The 20472-nt window shown below is 41.9% G+C and overlaps 1 protein-coding gene across 4 annotated transcripts in view; it reads left to right on the top strand.

Annotated features, from left to right (window-relative positions):
- Positions 1 to 20472, top strand: part of FBH1 (F-box DNA helicase 1) — a 39849-nt gene that overhangs the window by 1134 nt on the left and 18243 nt on the right. For 2 of the 4 annotated variants that reach the window (XM_081048125.1, XM_081048124.1), the window contains exons 2-9: positions 7523 to 7678; positions 9677 to 10278; positions 13373 to 13503; positions 13609 to 13744; positions 15052 to 15242; positions 17465 to 17557; positions 17885 to 17976; positions 19709 to 19877. In XM_081048125.1, the coding sequence (XP_080904251.1) occupies positions 9742 to 10278; positions 13373 to 13503; positions 13609 to 13744; positions 15052 to 15242; positions 17465 to 17557; positions 17885 to 17976; positions 19709 to 19877 (1349 nt within the window). In that variant the 5' untranslated portion in view covers positions 7523 to 7678; positions 9677 to 9741. Of the gene's footprint in view, positions 1 to 48; positions 172 to 7373; positions 7679 to 9676; positions 10279 to 13372; positions 13504 to 13608; positions 13745 to 15051; positions 15243 to 17464; positions 17558 to 17884; positions 17977 to 19708; positions 19878 to 20472 lie in introns of those variants that run through there. The other 2 variants (XM_081048123.1, XM_081048122.1) reach the window with 2 other exon arrangements.

Raw genomic sequence — 20472 nt, 5'->3', positions numbered from 1 at the left:
TTGGGCAAGTCATTATTTATTGTGTCCTTTTGCCTCTTTTATTTGTAGCCTCTCTCCCCCTTACCTGAATGTTAAGAAAATTAAGGTGATGTGGGAAGGCCGTAAGCTTGTGGAGGGTCCGCCGAGATCTGAGAAAGCTCTTTGGGGTGATGGAAGGGAGCTGGGCAGGTGGTGAGTTTTCTCCGCTCTTTTTAGGTACTTGAAACCTCTTGGTGTTTTCAGTTCCTTTAGAGATAAAATAGGAGTGCTACTATTTGCCAGTCCTAAAAACAATTGTGCTTTACGTATTTTATCGCACTTTGTGGTCTACAAAGCACTTTACATTAATTGTGTGATCCGCAGACCGCCCTGTTAGACATCATTACAGGTGGGGAAATTGAGGGAAGTAGGGTAGCACCTAGTGAGTGTCTGCTAGTGCCTGGCTTTGAGCTAAAATAAATTAAGGGCGATAAAATGAAAAAAAGACCTCTGGTATGCGCCTATGAAAACAAGCCCGTTTTACCAGTGAGCAGAGCGAATCCGGTTAACTTCCTGAGTAATATTGATAGTCATTGGAGGCAGAACTAGGTCCAATATCAACTTTGCCAAAGTTTTTGTTGTGTTGTATGTTACCACTCCAAAACGAGGGAAGGCATAAAAGTGCTTCGAAAGGCATGAAGTTTTAGAACAGGCCGAGCATTGTCTGCTGCTGCTGTTGTGGACTCAGTGCAAATGGAGTTGAAGCATCTGATAGTTTCACACTTTTTGCTGCTAATGCTCCCCCCACCTTCACCCTAATTACAAATCACCCCACCTTTTCTTGCCTTATGCCACCAGTTTCCCTGTTTTTAAAAACAAAATTGAAATACACGGATGGACAGTAGGATAGAATGTTTTAAATCCAGATGACTGGTCACTTAACTGATGTCAAACGCAACTCTGCCTCTCCTGTATTCTTTAGAAACATATTTTGGTCTGTATCCCCCTTTAGATAACTAGGTGGTAATGTATGTGACTCTCTCCATGGTCCCTGTGATGTTTCTGGAGCAAAAGCTTGGTATACAGAAAGCTAACGGGTGGAGCAATTCTGGGGTCTTGCTGATTTCCCAGTTGGACAGCTCATTTCTTTTGTGCAGGCTTTTGGCGTTTGTGGGCTGGCCTTTACTTTGTCTTTTCACATGTGGTCACGTTGGCATGGTGATTTGTTACTTGGCTTCCTTCCTTTTTCTTATGTTGTATTTTGTAGGTATGTAGCATTCAGCTGTGGTCGTTGGTATCGTAATCATTTGACACATTCTGTGGTCTGAGTGTGTGAGCATCAAACTCTTGGTATTGGACTTACCACTCTGATTTCAAATTGGTTGCCATCATCTTTTCTCTGCTTGTCACATCCCTCTATCCTTTCTGGGGTGATTTTGTTTGAAGACTGAATTTGATTCTGACTTTGCCCTTCTGGCTGTTGAATCACCTACTCCTAGAAGCATCTCACTAAAGTATCTCAAATCTGATGTCTCCAACTGTCATTCACATGCCTTTTGAGGACCAGTCTCATATTTCAAAGTACCCCCCTGGAGCTTCACCTGGCATTCTACAGTAACATTAAAACGAAACAAACACCTGTTTTCAAAACTGACAACTTTCCTCCTCCCTTCATGCCAGGAAAAAGTGATTAAAACAAAAACACTGTTTCTCCTTTACTAATTAACATGGTTAATGACATCAGTTCTAGGTGGAAATGCCAGTTCTCTTTGTTCTTTCTCTTTACCCTTTCTCTTCCAGTCTTGTCAGAAAAGACTTACTGATCTTCGCTTTCCCCTTCTCCCTGTTTTTGTTGCTGCTGCTCTCAAGCCTTTATCAACTCTCCCTTCGGCTAGAAAAGTGACTTTCTGCCATATTTTCCTGACAACCTTCGTGTTTACCCATCATCTATCCTACCTCCAGAGTTACTGTTCTAGTGTGTAAATTTGTGCACTGACTGTGCTTAAAAGCTTGGTGATTCTCTGAATCATCTACCTGATTGAGTCCAATTTCCTTAGCTTTATATTTAAGGACGTTCATTGTCTGTGCCTCCAAATTCCTTTTCCAGCTTTGTCCCCCATCCGTGACTCTCTTGTCCTAATGAAACCCAACTTGTGCCACACCAGTCCTGTGCTATTTCTCTGTGTTTTTGCACATATTGTTTCTTTTGCCATACTGAATTCTAGTCACCTTTCAAGGCTGAATGCTTCATAAAGCCTTTTTCAACTTTCCTAACTCTGTTTACTTTTCTTTACTATCAGAGCGCTTCATGTGTGCATTTGTATAGAACTTATATTGCCTTCCGTACAGTAATTTGTGTTTCTTTTGGTAGCTGCCCTATGGGCAGGCTAAGTCTTACTCATTTTTGTATGTTCACATGCTAAAATTGCATTTGATACCAGAGATAGCAGGAGAGGAAGCACTCATGGTGTTCCCCATCAGCTTTGGTTGTGGAATGAATTGACAGTAGAAGCCTTTCAAATGTGTAAAAGTATATTCTATTCTGTAGATAATGTTCATTTTCGTGGTTTTCCTTTTATTCACCATTCCTTCTTTTCCTTGTGGGAAGCATGCATAGAGAAGCTCCCTCCATCCTAGTTTCTTTGCGAAGTGAATGTGTCTCCAAGGCAGGGGCAGGTGTTTGTAGGGTGTGAGGCGATCTAAGGACCATTGAGCGCGGAGCCTGGACCTTTGGGGTTTAGAGGGGAGCAGGCTGTGGCGTGGGGGAGGACTCTGTATGAAGACTGAGTATTCGGGAAGGAGCTCTCTAGCACGGTAGTGTTTTCTCTCTGCGTTTGTTTATTTTAGAGCGAATGGGGACAAAATGCTTTGAAGTTTTTCCATTTTGAATCTACAGGATTTAGTGATATTTTCCTTCTCATTACATCTTCCAAATATTTGCTTGTTATTAAATCTTTGGTTATGTCATTTCACAGCGATTAAAAAAAAGTGACCTAGAAATTAAACCTGAGGTTTTTAGAAGCTGCTTTAAATCTTTCTGGATATAGAAGGGAGAATGTTATAGTAGAAAGAACACTGGACGTGGGGAGTCAGAAGACCTACCTTCTGTCACCTACAAGCTGTGTTGTGACCTCAGACAAGTCTTCTCTGAGCCCTGGTTTAATCGTGGCACATTCGTAGGATTGTGCAAAGATCCAATGAGAACGTGTGGAAAAAAACTGTGAAGCAGTTAGGAGCTCTAAGATGGCACAGGGTTGCAAAGCCAAGGAAGACAACCTAAACTTCTTTAGAAGGATGTACTATAATTGTGCAACTGTTCATTTCATCGACAGTTATTTGTGGAGTAATACACACTGTGCTAGGGTTCTGTGAGTTCCTGCTCTTCCCTCCCACGAGACTGTAGAGTTTTTAATCCAGGGGTGGAAGTCATATCAGTCCACTTACACAAACAACGGTTTATAATAAATAATAAAATATACTCTAGTAGTAATAATCATTTGTACATGACACCTATTGAACACACATACAAGTAGCTGTGACAGGTATCTCAGAGACATGCAGGGTGGCTTTATTACTGCAGGCAAAGTGCTTCCTGCCTGGAATGAGTACTTTCTCCTATGCTGGAGTTGGGGAAGCCCACCTTCAGCTGTGTTTAAATTGTGCTCTTCCGTGGGTTTCCCAGGTGGCAACTTGACCTGAGTCCTTGTCATAATGGGCTACATAGCACATCTGCTGTCGCCACAGGAAACACAAGAGGGAAAGTATACTTGCTGATCTTCACGGAGTCCCTCAGAGAAGAGGGAGAGGCTTAGGGGGAACTAACGGCCGAGGTGAGGTGACTCTGAGTTATCTCGGCTGGCACAGCTGCCCTCTGTGGTTCTCGTGGACAATCTCGCCAGTCAGACACCTTGTGCTAGAGTGACTTAATTTTTTTTTAAATAGTAATCTTTTTTTTCCAGGAATTGTAGGCACTTATTATCTTCGTCTTGTCCATTTAGGTCTGTCACCTGCAAATTTTAGAGAACTTTTTGGTAAATTCTGATTAGTAAAGGTAGGGAAAGAAAGGAAATCATTTGGTAGTCATTTCAGATGATCTGGGAATGGTTAGGGTAAGCTTGGCTGCAGTGACAGATGCAAACATGTAATGACGTCCCAGAGTTTGTTTCTCAATCCCATAACAATCTAAGGTGGGTCCAGGTTGCTGCAGTGTGTGTGTGTGTGTGTGTGTGTGTGGTGGGGGAGGAGTCGCACTCTTTAAAGCTATAATCCAAGGACGCAGGCTGCTGGAGTCTTCCTCGTTGAATGTGTGTCTCCTAAGAATACCCTGGGGAATCGGCTTCCCCGTGCCCTGGCCGGGGAGCAGAGAATGGAGGGACAAGCATGAGAGGTTTCATGGGCCAGGCCTGAAAGAAGCACACGTCTCAGTCACATTCCCTGGGCCAGAGCTCAGTCTAGGTGACATCCACCTGCAAGCAGGACAGGAAGCTGAGGAAGAGGGAGTACAGCCTTCGCCACAAAACCCAAAGCATCCCATTTCACTTTCTGTGACTTGTTTTGTAAATTGTTTGTCAATAAAGAAGATTACAAAATGAAGCTGGGCAGATTAAAACAGAATTGAGGAATCAGCCACGGACATGTCATTCACCAAGTCTTTGAGTACCTGTCACTTGCAAAGTATTGTGTGAAGTGCTGTGAGGAGTAAGGCGATGAGACATGTTCCCTGCCTTTTAAGGGCTTGTAGTCTAGCAGAGGTTTAGTAACTAATCAAGGGAGACGGATCAGAGTCCAGTCTCATTAGGGGGCCTAACTGGCGGGGGTGGGGGCCGGAAGTGGGGCTAGGATGGGACAGGTCGTCAAGGTGAGGAGATCCATGATGGGTAAAGGCCAAACTCCAGGTAGTCACCACTTTGAAGTCTGACAGCGAAGACTGGGGACCAGTGGTCTGAGCTGGGGGCTCTAGAAAAGGGGGCACGGGGATGTCATGCCATAAGAAAGCCGTCACTGGAAAAGCTGTATGGGAATGGGCAAAATTGTTTGACAAAGTGATTTTCATACAGTCTCATTACTTTTTTCTGTCCTCACACCTGAAGGATGTGACACATTTCTGTTAGTCAGTGTGGGAGAGTCTCCAAGAGGGGTTCACATACCCGCTGAGCTATGGGGGAGACTCAGTTGAGCATCTTGGCACCTTGCAGAGTTTGGAAAGCCCACGAGTGAGTCTGGTCTCTCTCCAGGCCCTAACCTGTGTGTATTCATCACGGAGTGCTCTGCCTTTGCTCCTGGAAGCATCTGGAGCGGCTTCTAACAAATGCCCTTTCAGAGAGGTGCAGAGCGCACCTGCCGTTTAGAGGGGGGCATACCATGGGGTTTGGGGGGCTCAGGGATGGAAGAGGTGGCCTTTGAGCATCTTTATTTTGATAAAGTTGTATTTGAATTGCTAGTTTAAAAGTATATTAATACAAACAGGAGGGTGGTTAGAATTTTAGTACTTTTTAAAAATTTTGCAAGACTCTTAATGATATGAAACCTTATGCATCTTTTAGGAGACACTCAGAATGCTGTGGTCGACGTGTAATTCTTCCAATATTTCAGCTGACAGGTTTTGTGAGCTTCAGCGTGGGTGTTACAAAGTACTTTCATCTATGTTGTCTCATTTGAACCTCCTAACCATTCTGTGAATTCAGTGTGGCACATTATTATAATCCCCATTTTTAATGATAAGGAATCAAGGCTTTTGGTGATTCATATACCTTCCAAGCGGAGGAGGCCTTCTGATTCCAAATCTGAATACATCACGAAGCCTTTCAGTTAAATGACTTGTTTAACTCAAGAGAGCGGCAGGACTCCTGGCTTCCAGCTCTGAATCACAGCACTTCATCTCTCAGAGGTCTGAGAGGCAGATACAATACAGTCCAGTTTTTCTGATATCTAGCTGAAGTCAGAAAAGTAATTTTTGATATGTAAATACAGTAAGAGTGTTTGCTTGCTTCCCAGATAAGCAGTCATGGCTGAGGTGATGCCATTCCAAATGGACAACACAGGGGGCTGTATTAGTTAGTACCCAGAAGTCAGATTTCCCAGTCCAGACGCCCCTGCCCCCCACCTGTTAGCCATCGCTCCATCCATGATGGCTTCATGCCAGAACAGGATGGAATATACCAGCACTCTGGAAGCAGAACACCTCTTCCAGTCACTGCCCTTTTTCTTTTGCTCCTGCGTCTTTATTAGAATTCTGCAAACATTTAATCTTTTCAACGAGCATTTACTATTCAGACATGTTTTATAAAATACATACACAAATAAAAGTCAGCCTCTGTCCATATTAATCTCCTTTTCCAAAACAGTTTCTTTTGGGTATGTTTGATGTTCTCTTGTCTGTCAGGTGTGGTACCTTTAAGGTAGGTCCCCCCAGGTGGTCCGCTTTTGCCAAGTTCCACATGAAAGCAGTCGTACAGTAAATTCCTAGTAGTCTAGGGCTTAGGTTCCTCTACCAGCCAACCTGACCGCTCTGACCTTGCTGCCTTATCATCCTCCTTCACTCTTTCAGTGTTTGTTGAACATGTATTGTGTGTCTGGCACCTGCTACCTGCAGAGGGTACAGCAGTGAAAAGACCGAATACTTCCTTACCCTAGAGCATGCTTTGACTCTTAGCCATGTGATTAAGACATGACGACCTAGTTGATGGTCATTATCAGTGCCTGTCTGTTTTTACTGTGGCATCATTATAATAGTTGGCTGGGGAGGGCTGTAGATAAAGCCATTCTTACATACTTTTTACAGAAAAAGTTCCAAGGTGCATTGCAATGTGTGAGTACCTCTTGGATACAAATCTGCTGGTAACATCTGTCTTGCATATTTCCAAAAGCTGAATTTAAGAGTATGTTTTAGATTTGGGTGGGCATTTGAATACTTAAGACAGAATCCTAGGTACAGTTGCTGCTATAATATGTTGCTGTGGGAGAATATGAAATTTCCTCCCTTGAAGATCCTTAAAAGTGGATTCCATTCTCTTCTACTTAGGAGTCTTGCTCTGATCCTCAAATCCTCTGGGGGCTAAGAGGTGTACAGTGTGGTCTTCCCTGGGAATTTATAGTGACTTTTATTAGTCACTGCATTCTGCTTCTGAGACTTGGAGAAGTGGGTAAGGGGATGATGAGTGAGTTTATTTTTGAAAAGCTATAACCAGCTCTTAAATATTTATGGTTATTATGGGAACATAAGTGGCCTGCCTAAGTCAAGAAAACGATGCCAGACCTTGAGTTATCTGTTAGTGGCAACTTCTTTTTGAATGAGTATCTCGTGATTAGGGCTTCTAGAAAGTATAATAAGTAAAAAAGTCTTTTTCAGGATCTGATTTTAGGATTGTTTCTTAAAGTCTAAGGAAGACATGGTAAGGAACTCGGAAATGACTAAAAGTTGGTGGGAATATAGGGAAGAAGGAAAGGGTTGGCTGGGGTGACCCACAATCACTGTATTCCTGAAAATTAAGTATTACTGGCTGGCTTGTAGAATTAATGATAACTAACAAGTGTCTCATTTCTTCTGCCTGTTGGTACAAAACAGTGAGACGGTTTAAACGGAAGCATCTTACAGCCATCGACTGCCAACATTTAGCTCGGAGTCACTTGGCTGTGACCCAGCCCTTCAGTCAAAGATGGACAAACAGAGACCCAAACCACGGTCTCTATCCTAGACCCAGAACAAAAAGAGGGACTAGGGGTATGTCTTCCGAAAAACTACCTTGCATTTCAGAATCTGTGGTGTGTGTGGTCTTTGAATACTTCCCGGTATTTGTAAGTATTGCTGCTGTGATTTCGTAGTCCTGTTGCAACTGTTTGACACCTTTTTCGTTATTTGAGGGCTTTCCATGAAAATCCCATTGATTATGGTGGTTGGTAAAAGCCCCGGGAAAATGTGACTGAATGAATTTCATTAGCTTGCTTAGTTATAACATGGTAGGAAACATGTACCAATATCACCACTATTTCAATCTAGAAACATTGTGATTTTTTGACTCTGCAACAGTCCTGTTTGTCTAGTTGTCACTAGGTCCGCTGTGTGATTACATTTCTTCAAAATGTTCCCTCACCCAGTGCTTTCATGGTTGACTGTGCCCTTTGTCACCTCAAACCTGGACTGTTGCAGTAACACTTCTCCTTGCCTATAGATTTTATTTCTTTCAAATCAACGGGAACATATGTCATTAAGTAGATAATCTTGAGGACCATTTCCTGTCATGTCAGCGCCCCTCTGAAGAGCCTACAGTGAAGTGTTTCCCTGTCACTATTACGGACTCAAGTGCAAACTTGCCGTTACCTGATATTTATTACATGCAAGATGTATTTCTGGCAGTTTGGTTTTCTTATAACCCGTTGATGTGCCAAGCGAATTCCTGCTTTCGTTAATACCTGTTAGTATGATCCAGATTGCCTTGTTTACCTTTGCTATATCTAATTTCAGAATCCAACACAAATCTTACACAGTTTTCCGTAAATATTATAATACGTGTTTATCACTTTTGGAACTGCTGTAACCAATTTATGAAGCAGTTTTTAACTAAGTGGTTGTATTTTGTTTGTTTTGTGTGTATAAGTCAGCTTCTCTGTGTTGTGAGTTTTTTACTGACAAAGACCATCAGCATGTGTATGTTTCAGTGGGGAGTCCTAGCACTGACCCTGTAGAAGGCTCTTCATAGACATTGGTTTGATTGAATTCCACAATTAGAAAATAACAGGATTTAACCCAGGCCTGTTGACTCAAAATTCTGGGTTTCTATTAAATTGCCCCAGATGCAGTTATAGTTTTTTTCCTAACATAGAAAAAAATACTAAATTCTGTAGATCTATTAAAGGTTAAACCTCATTTTATTCCACTTTCGTATTTTCCAAAGTGAGAATTCTGGCTATAGTCATTTCAGGAAGGAACCATGTATTTTGATATAAATTGATAAGGCGTTTAAATACTTTATTGGCCTTGGACAGTAATGTATAGGAGTTTACAATGCAGTGGTCATGTGTGAAGTCACCATTTCAGGCACCCTAAGTGTCTGAAAAGTTTGTGAGGTCAGGGAGTATACATACCGTTTTTCGCTTTATTTTTGTCTCAGAATCACAGGTGCTTATTAGTAAATACCGACTGAATAAATATGTAGACTAGATTAGGTACCACTCTAATACTATGAAAAAAAATCTTATTTTAAAATAAACTCTTTATTTTGAAATAAATCAATGTGTCAGCTTCACAGGAGGAAATGAAAATAAAAGGATTTTAACTCGGTCCCATAAGAGAGTGTGTTGTACTGACTCCTGATAACCTAAAACATTTTCCTTTCTACTTAAGCAGACTTAGCTTTTTTATTTTAAGAGCAAGCCAGGAGGCCTGAATTTTTGTAAGTGGATGTGTGAATGCGAGCAGTCGTTTGCTCTTTGTCCATTTACGTATTCAGTTTGTATATATTGCAAGGTGTAATGTGGTCCTCGCACCATCTGCAAACTGGTCTCTGTCTCTTTCCAGATGTGTGTTTGACTATATGATAGAGCCAAATACAAATGTATTTTGGATTAAGCTCTTTATATAATCAATTGTCCAGTCACTATGTCCTTGTCTCCTTCCTCTATTAATATAGGCAATTGAAAATTAGTTTGTCTCATTGGGGCCAACAGTGGGTCAGCAGTCATTATCCTTTTCTCGTTCATTCTGTTTGGGTTCTCTGTACAGGTCAAGGATGTCAAAGATACATCGCTGAATTCTTCCTCACCGGCCAGCGTCGGTGCACCAATGACATGGCCAAAAGCAATTCTGTGGGCCAGGACAGCTCTAAGGACTTGGAGGGTGAAATGATCTTTGCTGCAGAGAGCAGTTGTGCCCTGCCCCAGGAAGGTGATGGAGAAGCAAGACTGGGCCCATCAGGCTCTGCTCTGCCTGCAAGGAAGCGCTCTCGGTCCTTTGAGGGCGAGAGGAGTCAAGCTACGGGGACCAGCCAGTGGGATGGGGTTTCCAAGAAAACCCCACGGCATCATTTGTCCCTGTGCTACACAAAGCCCAGGGAAGCTAGGCAAGAAGCAGAGGGCTCTCTGTCATGGCTCTCTGCAGAGTCTGAAGAATCCAGCCAAGAAGTGGAGGACATGGGTCCTGATCCCATTCCTGACTCTTGCTATGGGCTTCTTGGGACCTTGCCCTGCCAAGAACCCCAGAGCCACATCTGTAGCATGCCCAGTGAGGTCCTGAGGCACATCTTTGCTTTCCTCCCCATGGAAGATCTCTATGGGAACCTGAGCTTGGTGTGCCACCTTTGGAGGGACATAATCAGTGATCCACTGGTACGTAGAGTGCTCATAGTTCTCTGATGTTTTCTCTAAAAGTACAGAGGTTAGCTTCACTTAATGCGTACTTCTGATTATAGCGTTTCTTCCGAAATGGTACTTTCCATTTGCCTCCAGAATAATTCCCAGATTCCCTGGAGGCAGGTAAGACCTTCCATGTTTGTCCTACCTTATTACCCCAGCCTCATTGCTCACTTCTCCTCAACACATCCCTGTGTCCTCTATCCACAACAGATGATTGCTGCATCCCAACCATAGACTGCATATTCCTTTCCACACCTTTCCTTTCCTAACCACCCCACCCCCACCCCCACATAAAGGGCCCCTCATATCTCTGCTGACATCTTACCTCTTCTTCAAGGCTTTACTTCTTCCCATTGAAATTGCTCGCTCTCTCATGTGCTGCTGCAGGAATGTTTACCTCTGTTACAAGCTTATTACCTTTTTGTGTTATGGCTTAGGGAGCCTTCCTCCCCCCTTTAAATTATTAGCTCGTTGATAGAAGGCTGGTTGTCCTATAAATGTTTTTGCATTCTCCATTGTGCCTCACGCTATTTTACATATAATAGGTGAATTATAAATGAGCGTGATGTTGAATCACCCTGGAGTACCTTTTGAGGTTGGTACAGTGGGCAGCCATGCTCTCAGAAAAGAATTCTCAATGCTACAATTAGTAATATAACTGCTCTGTCACTCTTCCCTTCTCTGTTGTTTAATAGCACTTCTTTCCATCCCAGGTTCAGGTTCTCAGGTAAACCTGAGGGCTAGAAAAATGTTTTTCTTAGCTTGTACTGGGATGCCAAAAAAATGTACATGCATGACTTGTATTCATCTTTTGTTTCAGTATATATTGAATATTACAATTTTAGTAGGTTTTTTCCTTTCTTAAGATGTATGTACATTTTTTTTGGCACCCCCTGTATATCCCTTAGACTAGCCATTGGGAATAAATCAGAGACACAGAAATTAACTCCCCTTCAATTATATTAAAGTTTAAAAATTTAGGGATGGGGTGCAAAATGGATATATCATGACTTAGTACATTTTTCTTCTAAGCACAAAAGATTTTGGAGGAAATTTCACATCACTCTTGCTCCATTCTTTGCTTGGAGTCTTGTCTCCTACTTTCTGAGAAATATCTTTCTGCTTTTAGATGTGAACTCTGTTTTGTGTCATAGTATTTCCACCCACTAAATTGAGATCTCTCTGATGTGAACTGAATAGTCATAGATGGGGATAGGTAAGGGTTCTCTCCATTCTGCTTACGAAGATTTTGGGCAAGATATTCCAGCTTATACTTACTTACCTCTTGAAATGTTAGAATAATGCTTTTTTTGTCATCACCAACAATGACATGATGTATTTAATGTCAGTAACCTATTATAGCTCTCATTTTCTTTTCATTTCCTATTGTGTCTTTCTGGCTTTGATATACGTTTATGCCGGCCTCATAGAATTAAGTCGGGAAGTGTTCCCTCTTTAGTTTTTTCAGAGTCTAAGGAGATTTGATATTCATTCTTCTTTAAATGGTCAGTAGAATTCTCCAGGGAAGCCATCTGTTTCTGGGTTTTTCTTTTTATGGGAGGTTTTTGATTACTGATTCAATCTCCTTTCTCATTATTGGTCTGTTCAGATTTTCTATTTCTTCAGTCTTGGTAGGTTCTGTGTTTCTAGGAATTTATCTAGGTTGTCCAATTTGTTGATGCACAGTTGTTCACAATTATTTCCTTATAATCTCTTTGATTCCTGTGACATAAGTTGTAATGTCCTCGCTTTCATTTCCTATTTGTAATTGGAATTTTCTCTCTTTTTTTTTTCTTAATATATGTAAGGGTTGTCAATTTTGTTGATCTTTTAGAAACAACAACTGTTGGTTTCATTGATTTTTAAAATTTCTTCTATCCCCTAGGTATTTTATTTATCTCTGCTCTAGTCTTTATTATTTCCTTCTCTCTGCTAGCTTTGGGTTTAGTTTGTTCCTTTTTTAAAATTTTTCTTGTTGTTGTTCCTTTAGGTGTCTAATTAAATTGTTGATTTGTGACCTTCTTTTTTAATGTGTTTCCAACTATAAATTTCTCTCTTAGCACTGCTTTCACTGCATCCAATAAGTTTTGGTGTGCTGTGTTTTAGTTTTCATGAGTTTCAAGGTTCTTTTTAATTTCTCTGTGATTTATTTTTTTTGACCCATTGATTATTTCAAGAGTGTGTTAATTTCCTCATATTTTGTGTTTTCTAGTTTTCTTTCTGCTACTGATTTCTAGTTTCATTCCGCAGGGATTGAAAAAGGTACTTTCTATAATTTCAATCCTTTAAAATTTCTTAAGACCTGTTTTGTGGCCTAGTATGTGATCTATTTGCAAAATGTTCCATGTACACTTAGAAAGACTGTATACTCGGCTGTTGTTGGGTAGACTGTTCTGTATGTGTCTATTAGGTCCAATTGACCTAGTGTTGCTCAAACTCCCAGTTTCCTAATTGCTCTTCTGTCTGTGTGTTCTATCCATTCTTAAAAGTGAAGTATTGAAGTCTTCTATTGCTGCTATATTGCTGTTATGAAATGAAGTCTCCTATTGCTGTTACGTCGCCTATAGCAATATTTCTCCTTTTAATTTTGTCTATGTTTACTTCCTAGATTTAGGAGCTTTGTTGTTGGTACATATATATTTATAATTGTTATATATTCTTGGTGAATTGACCCTTTTATCATTATATAATCTCCTCCTCTGCCTCTTATAATAGTTTTTGACTTAAAGTCTATTTTGTCTGATGTTAGTATAGCCACAGCTTTCATATTATTTAACCCTCATTGAAATGCTGAGCAATTGTGTCCCGGTATTTCATATAGGGAAATGGAAACATTAGCTTTTCCCAGATTCCATCACAAGTTAGTGTTCAAACCAAAACCAAGACCCAGTTCTCCTAGTTTCCAACCAAAGTTTGTGAACTGTCTCTAACCTATTTACCAAACTTTTGATTGTGAACTATAAAAATTGCTTTTCAATTGGTAGAAGGTTATCTATATGTTTCTGGCCTAACCTGCTCTCTGATAGCCATTGCCTGCATGTTATTTTGGATTTTTTAAACCATACAGTTCATTCCTTGGAAGAAGCTGTATCATCAGTACCTGATGAATGAAGAGCAAGCTGTGAGCAAAGTGGATGGCATCCTGCTGGAAAATGGGATAGAGAAGGAGTCCGACTTGTGTGTGCTGAACCTCATCCGGTGAGTTGCTTTTCTCCTCCTAGGAAGACAGTTTCTAAAGTCCTTTCCCGTGTATTAGCACTTACGATCGTTTTTCTCATGGTCTCTGCCATGAATGTCTTCCAGCTATACAGCCACCACTAAATGCTCCCCCAGTGTGGATCCTGCAAGGGCGCTGTGCAGTCTGAGGGATCACCTCCTCCTTCCGGAGGCAGAGGCGTGCCTGCGTCAACACCTCCCTGACCTCTACGTTGCCGCTGTGGTGCGTGAAGGGGCCGTGGGGAATTATTGGGGAAGGCGACACCTTTTCTCATTGGAAGAAAGTGTATTGGTGATTAAATTCGGCTGAAGGTTATTTTAGGTTTATTTTGGAAATCTTTCTTTAACCTCTGTTTTGAAGCCTTAATCGTTTTATAGGCCCCATTAGAGAAGGAGAAGGCCACATTGCTGTAGATTCTTAAATTTGGAAAGAATTTTCAAAGGCATTTAGTCCAATTTCCCATTCTGCTTAGGAATGAATCCTCAACAGTGATGGTCATGTAACTTCGGAACACTTTGATTCATAAGGATTTCTGTATAAGGCAGCCGATTCCATTGTCAACAATGTGGGTTATGTGAGGACCAGAGAAGTTACGGGTCTTGCTACAGTGCACACTGAGTTAATGAGAAGCTATAAGTAGTCCTCAGTTTCCTGACTTGTGGCTCCTTGTTTAGATTAGGGATTTTCAGATTTTCTTTTGGAAGCTACATGCAACCTCAGCCTGAAGAAGGTTGAAGATCTGCTACCGGTAGAGGGTTGGAAATCCAGCCATGTCCGTTTCTCTGTCTTCAGTGGAATGATTGTTGATGGTGGTGGAGCGTTTTCTTCCACAGGATGATTGTACTGAGAGGTGCATGGAAACTTCCTTTTTTGGAATGCATTTTTTAACAGGGAGACTTGTACTAAAGTTAAAATATTACAGATACATGTCCGTTATTGTTTATTTCCACGTTAGTGAACATTTTCTGGGACATGACTAAGTGGAGCATGTTGTATTCATAATAATAAATTTATTATAAAAAATTTATTTCATGTGTATTTAACTTATTACTTAATAATTATTAAGTAATAATACCAAAGTAAATAGTAAATTAACATCTTACTGCCAGAGAATGGTCAGTATTGATTCCCTCTCCACCAAAGACTACTGTCTTCCTTCGTACCCCATGTCTTGTGTGCCTCCCACGTAGGTGCCCATTTAGTAATGACCCTGTTTGACGCTGTTGAGTATGTGTAGACCTGAGAGCTCGCACTGACCTGGAGAGGAGGGGTGGGGATGTGAGAGTCTTGTCTACACAAGGTTCCATGTTAAATACTTTATAAATGTTATTTAATTAAAGAAAATTAAGAATCAAACCCACAAGTGATTAAAAGAAAGGAGTCCAGGGCAAAAGAAAAGGTTTCCCAGTCTGTAGATGTCACCTGAACCCCAAACTTGAGTTTCTTCACTGGTTGTCTGATATGGTTTTTATTCATCGTGCCCTGTGTTTCTCGGTCTTTCTTCCCTTCCCTGGTCTACCTCCCTGCAGGGTGTCAACGTGTGGGCTTTGGTAGCAGCCATTGTCCTGCTCTCCAGCAGCGTGAATGATATCCAGCTGCTCCTCTTCTGCCTCAGGAGACCTGGCTCCACCGTGACCATGCCGGACATCACGGAGACCTTATACTGCATCGCCGTGCTTCTCTACGCCATGAGGGAGAAGGGGATTAACATCAGCAATCGGTAAGGCGGTGAGTGGAAGAGCGGAGATGCTGATGGAGAGAAAGGTCCTGGATTTGCCACAAGTCCCAGCTCTGCCACTTCCTGCTTTAACACTGGGCGAGCAGTAAAACTCATTGTCTGTGCAATGATGGCATTGTGAGATTTCAGTGTAGTGACACAGTAAGAGTGCTCTGCAAAAGTAATGTGCCCTGCAACTGTAAAATTAATCACTGAGGCACTTAGTTTCACAGCTGTTGAATCCCAAAGGGAAGATTTCTTCATTCATATGTGGCTACGTTTTCCTAGGACAACATTAGGATTTGGTTCCTCCATTTCTCACTTTTTGGGGATAGGATATAAAAATCGTGGTTAAGTCTTGTCTGTTTATCATCTCAGCGTGGACAGGCTGTAGCATGTGGCTTGCTAACTCAGCGTGACCTCCATGGTACAGGCCAGTTTTGGGAGGGATGTGTACATTAAGCAACACTTTGAGCACCTCCCACCTTTTCAGGCACTAGCAATGCCACCGTGAAAGAGCTGGACAACATTCTTGCTCCCGTGGTCTATGTGTGCTAGTGAGGAGACACACATCATAAGTAAATGTGTTAAACAACATTTTAGCAAGTGCTTAGTGCTGCAAAGGAAAAGAACAGGGTGACGGGCAAAGGATGTGTTGGGGAGCATTCGTTTAGATGGGGTGAGAAAAAGGGACTCCTGAGGAAGTACCATAGTGATTGAAACCGGGACGCCAGGAATAGCAGGCTGTTTTAAATTTGGGGCAGAGCATTTTAGCAGAAGGAACAGATCACTTAAGGGCCCAATGAATTTAGGGAATGAATTTAGTATATACAAGGAACAGAAGAAGTCTCGTGGCAAGCATGTAATGAGTAAGAGGGAGCCTGGCATACGATTGTGAGAGGTCAACAGTGACCAGATGAAGGAGACTGTTATAGGCCTTGTAAAAAGTTACAATGGAATCCAGAGCAGCGACCAGAAGGCCCTGAGCGCTGATCTAGAGACAGGCAGTGTGATAATGCAGCAGGTCTTACAGAAGCAGAAGGTCCAGAGGGGATTTTCTTTTCTGCAGTGAGTGAGCCCCAGGAGGAACGTAGGTCATGGCACCAGTGAGCTGGGGCCCAGTCATCCGTGGTGAGGTTCAAGGATGGAAAATTTATTCTCCAGAAATGTCCAGTATTTTCTGTGTTTCTGAGATATGTTTCAATTCATTAAATACAGTTTATGTTGTATTCTACTCCATGGCATAGAGGCGTGGGGCAAGGACCTGTATGACATAACTCAGACAAGACATACACAAACGATGGGTAATTTCTAAGTGCAAATATGAACCTACATATTATCTGCATGTTTGCAAGGACACAGATGAGGAGTGGAGGGATGATATGATGAGTTTTGTTGTGTTTATGTATTTTTTCCTGCTTTACCTCTGAGATAATCTGAATATGACCAGAGACTGAAACGTTGCATTATTAAAGGTATTTGTTGCCTCAGAAAGATTGATGCTTCGAGCTCACCTCTTCTCACTCTCAAGATGGGGAGTAATGCACCAGTGGTGGGCGACTGGTGATGGAAGGAGATGAATTTGGATTCAGTGAACATGGAGAGGCTTGGTGTGGCTAGTGGTGGGATGGGTTTGGCTTTATCCAGGGTCTCTGTTGAGTGCACTGTCGTATTTAGCACCTCTTAGTGACTTGGAGGCTTTTTTGTTTTCTAATCCTTGGTAATTATATCTTGTTACCTGTACAGCACCCTTCCTTTGGGACCATAAAAGGTGGAATATTCTTCATGCTTTTAAGCCAATATAACCTTACAGGAAGCAGGGAGCAGAACAACTACTTTAGGGGGGCTCAGAAACTAAGATGGTGTTACATTGATGTTGAACACGAATCTCGCCACTAGGAGCAGAATTTATGCTTGTATTTAACTGATGCTTACTGCTTTGTGATAATCTGTCTCTTAAGGTCTTAGCTAGTGCCTTGTTCCCCAAAGAGCATGACCTGGTCTCTCTGCCTTTGCTCTTGCACACTGGAGCCAGGTGTCTTTCCCAGAACCGTGCTCCCCAGAGGGCTTTGGTCAGCTCTAGGTATATTTAAATTCTTTCCTTTTTTTCATACAATACTGTTTTCTTTGTAGAAATGGTAAGGAATCTAAATACATCTAAGGAAAAGTAAGATACAGGTTGTGATTTACTTTGAAACTCTCTAAATCTGCTTTTTCCTTGTTAGGATTCACTACAACATTTTCTATTGCCTGTATCTTCAGGAGAATTCATATACTCACGCTACAGAAGTTAAAGAGGAGCCATCGATTTGGCCAGGGTATGTACGTGTGCGTGTGTGTGTTCCATTTTTGACTCTTTCTCATGCTTAAGGAGGAGCGGTGTTTTAACAACTTTATTGAAGTATAATTTCATTACATAAAATTCACCCGTATTAATTGCATGAGTCAATGATTTTTAGTAAATTTACTGAGAGTGTGCAATCAGTGTCATAATCTAGTTTTAGAACATTTTTATCACCCTAAAGGGAGGCCCTTTCTTTGGTTAAATTTTTTTTATCGGACTTGCCGATTTGGTTTTTGATGGTCATCACCTGGTCTTTCACTTCCACTGTATTTTTCTAATTTCTCTTCTGTAATGATTTTAGCAAGAAAACGATTCAGCTGACCCATGAGCAACAGCTGATTCTGAGCCATAAGATGGAACCTCTCCAGGTGGTAAAAATTATGGCATTTGCAGGTAAGGGGGCTCGCCAGTACCGGACTAGAGAGTCAGGTTCATACTTCTTATCACTGCATCCCCCTTCCCTGCTCCCTGCCAGAGGATCTTTAACTTGATCTGTTAGCGAACTACTGCAATGAAATAATCTAAAAAGCAGCCGCCAAGTAACACCTGCTTTTTCTTAGCACTCCAGGGAGCATCCATGCTGGAGTTCCTGGTGAGACAAATAGTTCATAGGGATTAATTTGTGGAGTAGGTCCCACTAGCATCAATCCCGCCTGTCATTTATCATCGTATACGCTCAGTCACTGCTTATAGACTGGCAGGCCGTGGTAATCTCCTGCTTGGAGAGTTTCGGTAGTTCCTGATTTCTGTCGGGTGAAGTTCTAGAAGGCCCTTCCACCATTTGGTTCTAACTACATCCCTGAATGCATTGTCTGCTGTTCTCCTGCCTTGGTCAACTGATTGTCCTTACAGTCTCCTAAAGGACTTGGTTATTCTTTTGTCTGAACCTTTGCTCATGTGGTTTTCTTGACCTGGAATTCCTTCCCACTTCTTTTCTGCCTAAATATCCTGCCAAAAACAGCAACCATTTCTTAAATGCCTGCCATGTGCCTGGTGCTGGGCTAATCCTAACAACGTTCTGTAAGGTTGCTTAGTTACCTCTATTTGGTAGGTAAAGACTTGGAGCTCAGAGAAATTAAAATGACTTGCCCCGGATTAAATAGGCAAATAAGTGAGGGAGGTAGAATTCAAAGCTGGATCTGTTTCTCTCCAAAAACACAGCCCCTCTTTCTTTTTTTCCTCCCACTCCCTCTCTTTCTTTGTCCTGCCACATGGACTCCCATCATTTCTCTTTCTTCTTGATGGAGGCTTCTTCAGTGATTTGAGTCCTGTATGATCTCCGAATTCATACCTATAACTAATCATCCACATTAACTATTTGGTACCTGATTGTACAGTAAGAATAGCCAACATATGCATTTTATCACTACTTCCACACTGGATCATTAATTTTCAAAACAGCCCAGGTGGGGAAAGAGGTACTATTTTTTTCTTCTTTGGCAGGTGTGATTTTTTTTTGTTTGTTTCCAAGTCCATATTCTTTTTCACTCTACTGGGTTACCATCATACTCTCATTTTGTTCTAATTGTTTCAACTGTGTTGGTATTTTATTTCCAGCTAGATTGTAATGCAGGAGCCTTGCTTTCTGTCTTTTAATATACTTCCAGTGCTTAGATGCACGTGTAGTAGTTCAATACATATTTGTTAAATGAGTGACAGTTGCATAATTGAATGGTTGGCTGAATGGTGGCGAGGCAGGGCCGACAAGAGCGTTCAGAATGAATCTCGTTTGTATGCTCTTGCCGTTAGTTGACTCCCAGGCCAGCAGTAGCTACCTTGTAGTGAGTTCTTCCGGGTACCTTGATGATTATCTTTATCCAGCCAGACTGCAAGGTCAGTGTTACCACTCGAGGCTGAGGAGTAAAACTGAAGTTCATTGAGGTCAAGTGGCTTGCCCTTCACTCCTCAGCTAGAAGCTGACAGAGCCACGATCCCAACACAGGTTAATCTGGCTTAGAATCTGCTTCTCTTTTCACCATTGTTGGTTTTTATCTTACTAAAAAAGTGGACACTGTCTGGTCGCAAGCAAGAGGCAAGATAGGCGTGGATAAGACCTGATTAGGACATCCTTTGGAACAGGTTTTCCTGGTTAGAGGGTCACCTCCTTTCCTCTTGGCTTCCCCAGGCACCGGGAAGACCTCTACCCTGGTCAAGTACGCTGAGAAGTGGTCTGGGAGCAGGTTTCTGTATGTGACATTCAACAAGAGCATCGCAAAGCAGGCTGAGCTAGTCTTCCCCAGCAATGTCATCTGCAAAACCTTTCATTCCATGGCCTATGGACACGTCGGGCGGAAGTGAGCATTGCGTTGCCACCGTCATTGTTATGTCTAATTACTGTTATTTATGTTGCAGTCACCATGACCACATATGACCTTACACCACAGTGACACTAAGAAAATGTAATGCTTTTACCTCCACTGATAGGCAGGAACTATAACGATAGATTTAGTGATTTGTACTTTTACCCCATGAAAATATATTGTTTACCAGTTAATATCTTACTGAGGGGGGCATTCTCCTTTCTCTGGAATTGAGGCACAGAAAGTCAAAATGACTTGTTTAAAGTTCAGGATATCAGCAATCTGATTAATTAGTGTCAGGCTTTCCTTGGAAGGAGGGAAGAGAAAGAGCCTAAGCTGAGGTGATCTTGGCCCAGGTCACCTGGGGCCTCTGAACCAGTGTTCCCTTGGACGCGAAGGCTTCAAGGCACTTCGAGTGTCCACTCCCCCACCCCCAGGGCCTCTTGAAGTCTGGTCCACACTTTGGAATAGCAGTATCTGCCATGAACCACTTCGTCTTCTAGGTGAATATATATGTGAATTTCTGAAAGCCTAATGAAGCCATTTCAAATCATACATGGACCTAGCTCAACTTCTCTGGCTTTCTTTT

This window comes from Rhinolophus hipposideros (genome assembly GCF_964194185.1).
Source record: "Rhinolophus hipposideros genome assembly, chromosome: 1".
NCBI classification, from domain to species: domain Eukaryota; kingdom Metazoa; phylum Chordata; class Mammalia; order Chiroptera; family Rhinolophidae; genus Rhinolophus; species Rhinolophus hipposideros.
This window is presented reverse-complemented; position numbering and strand designations above follow the sequence as displayed.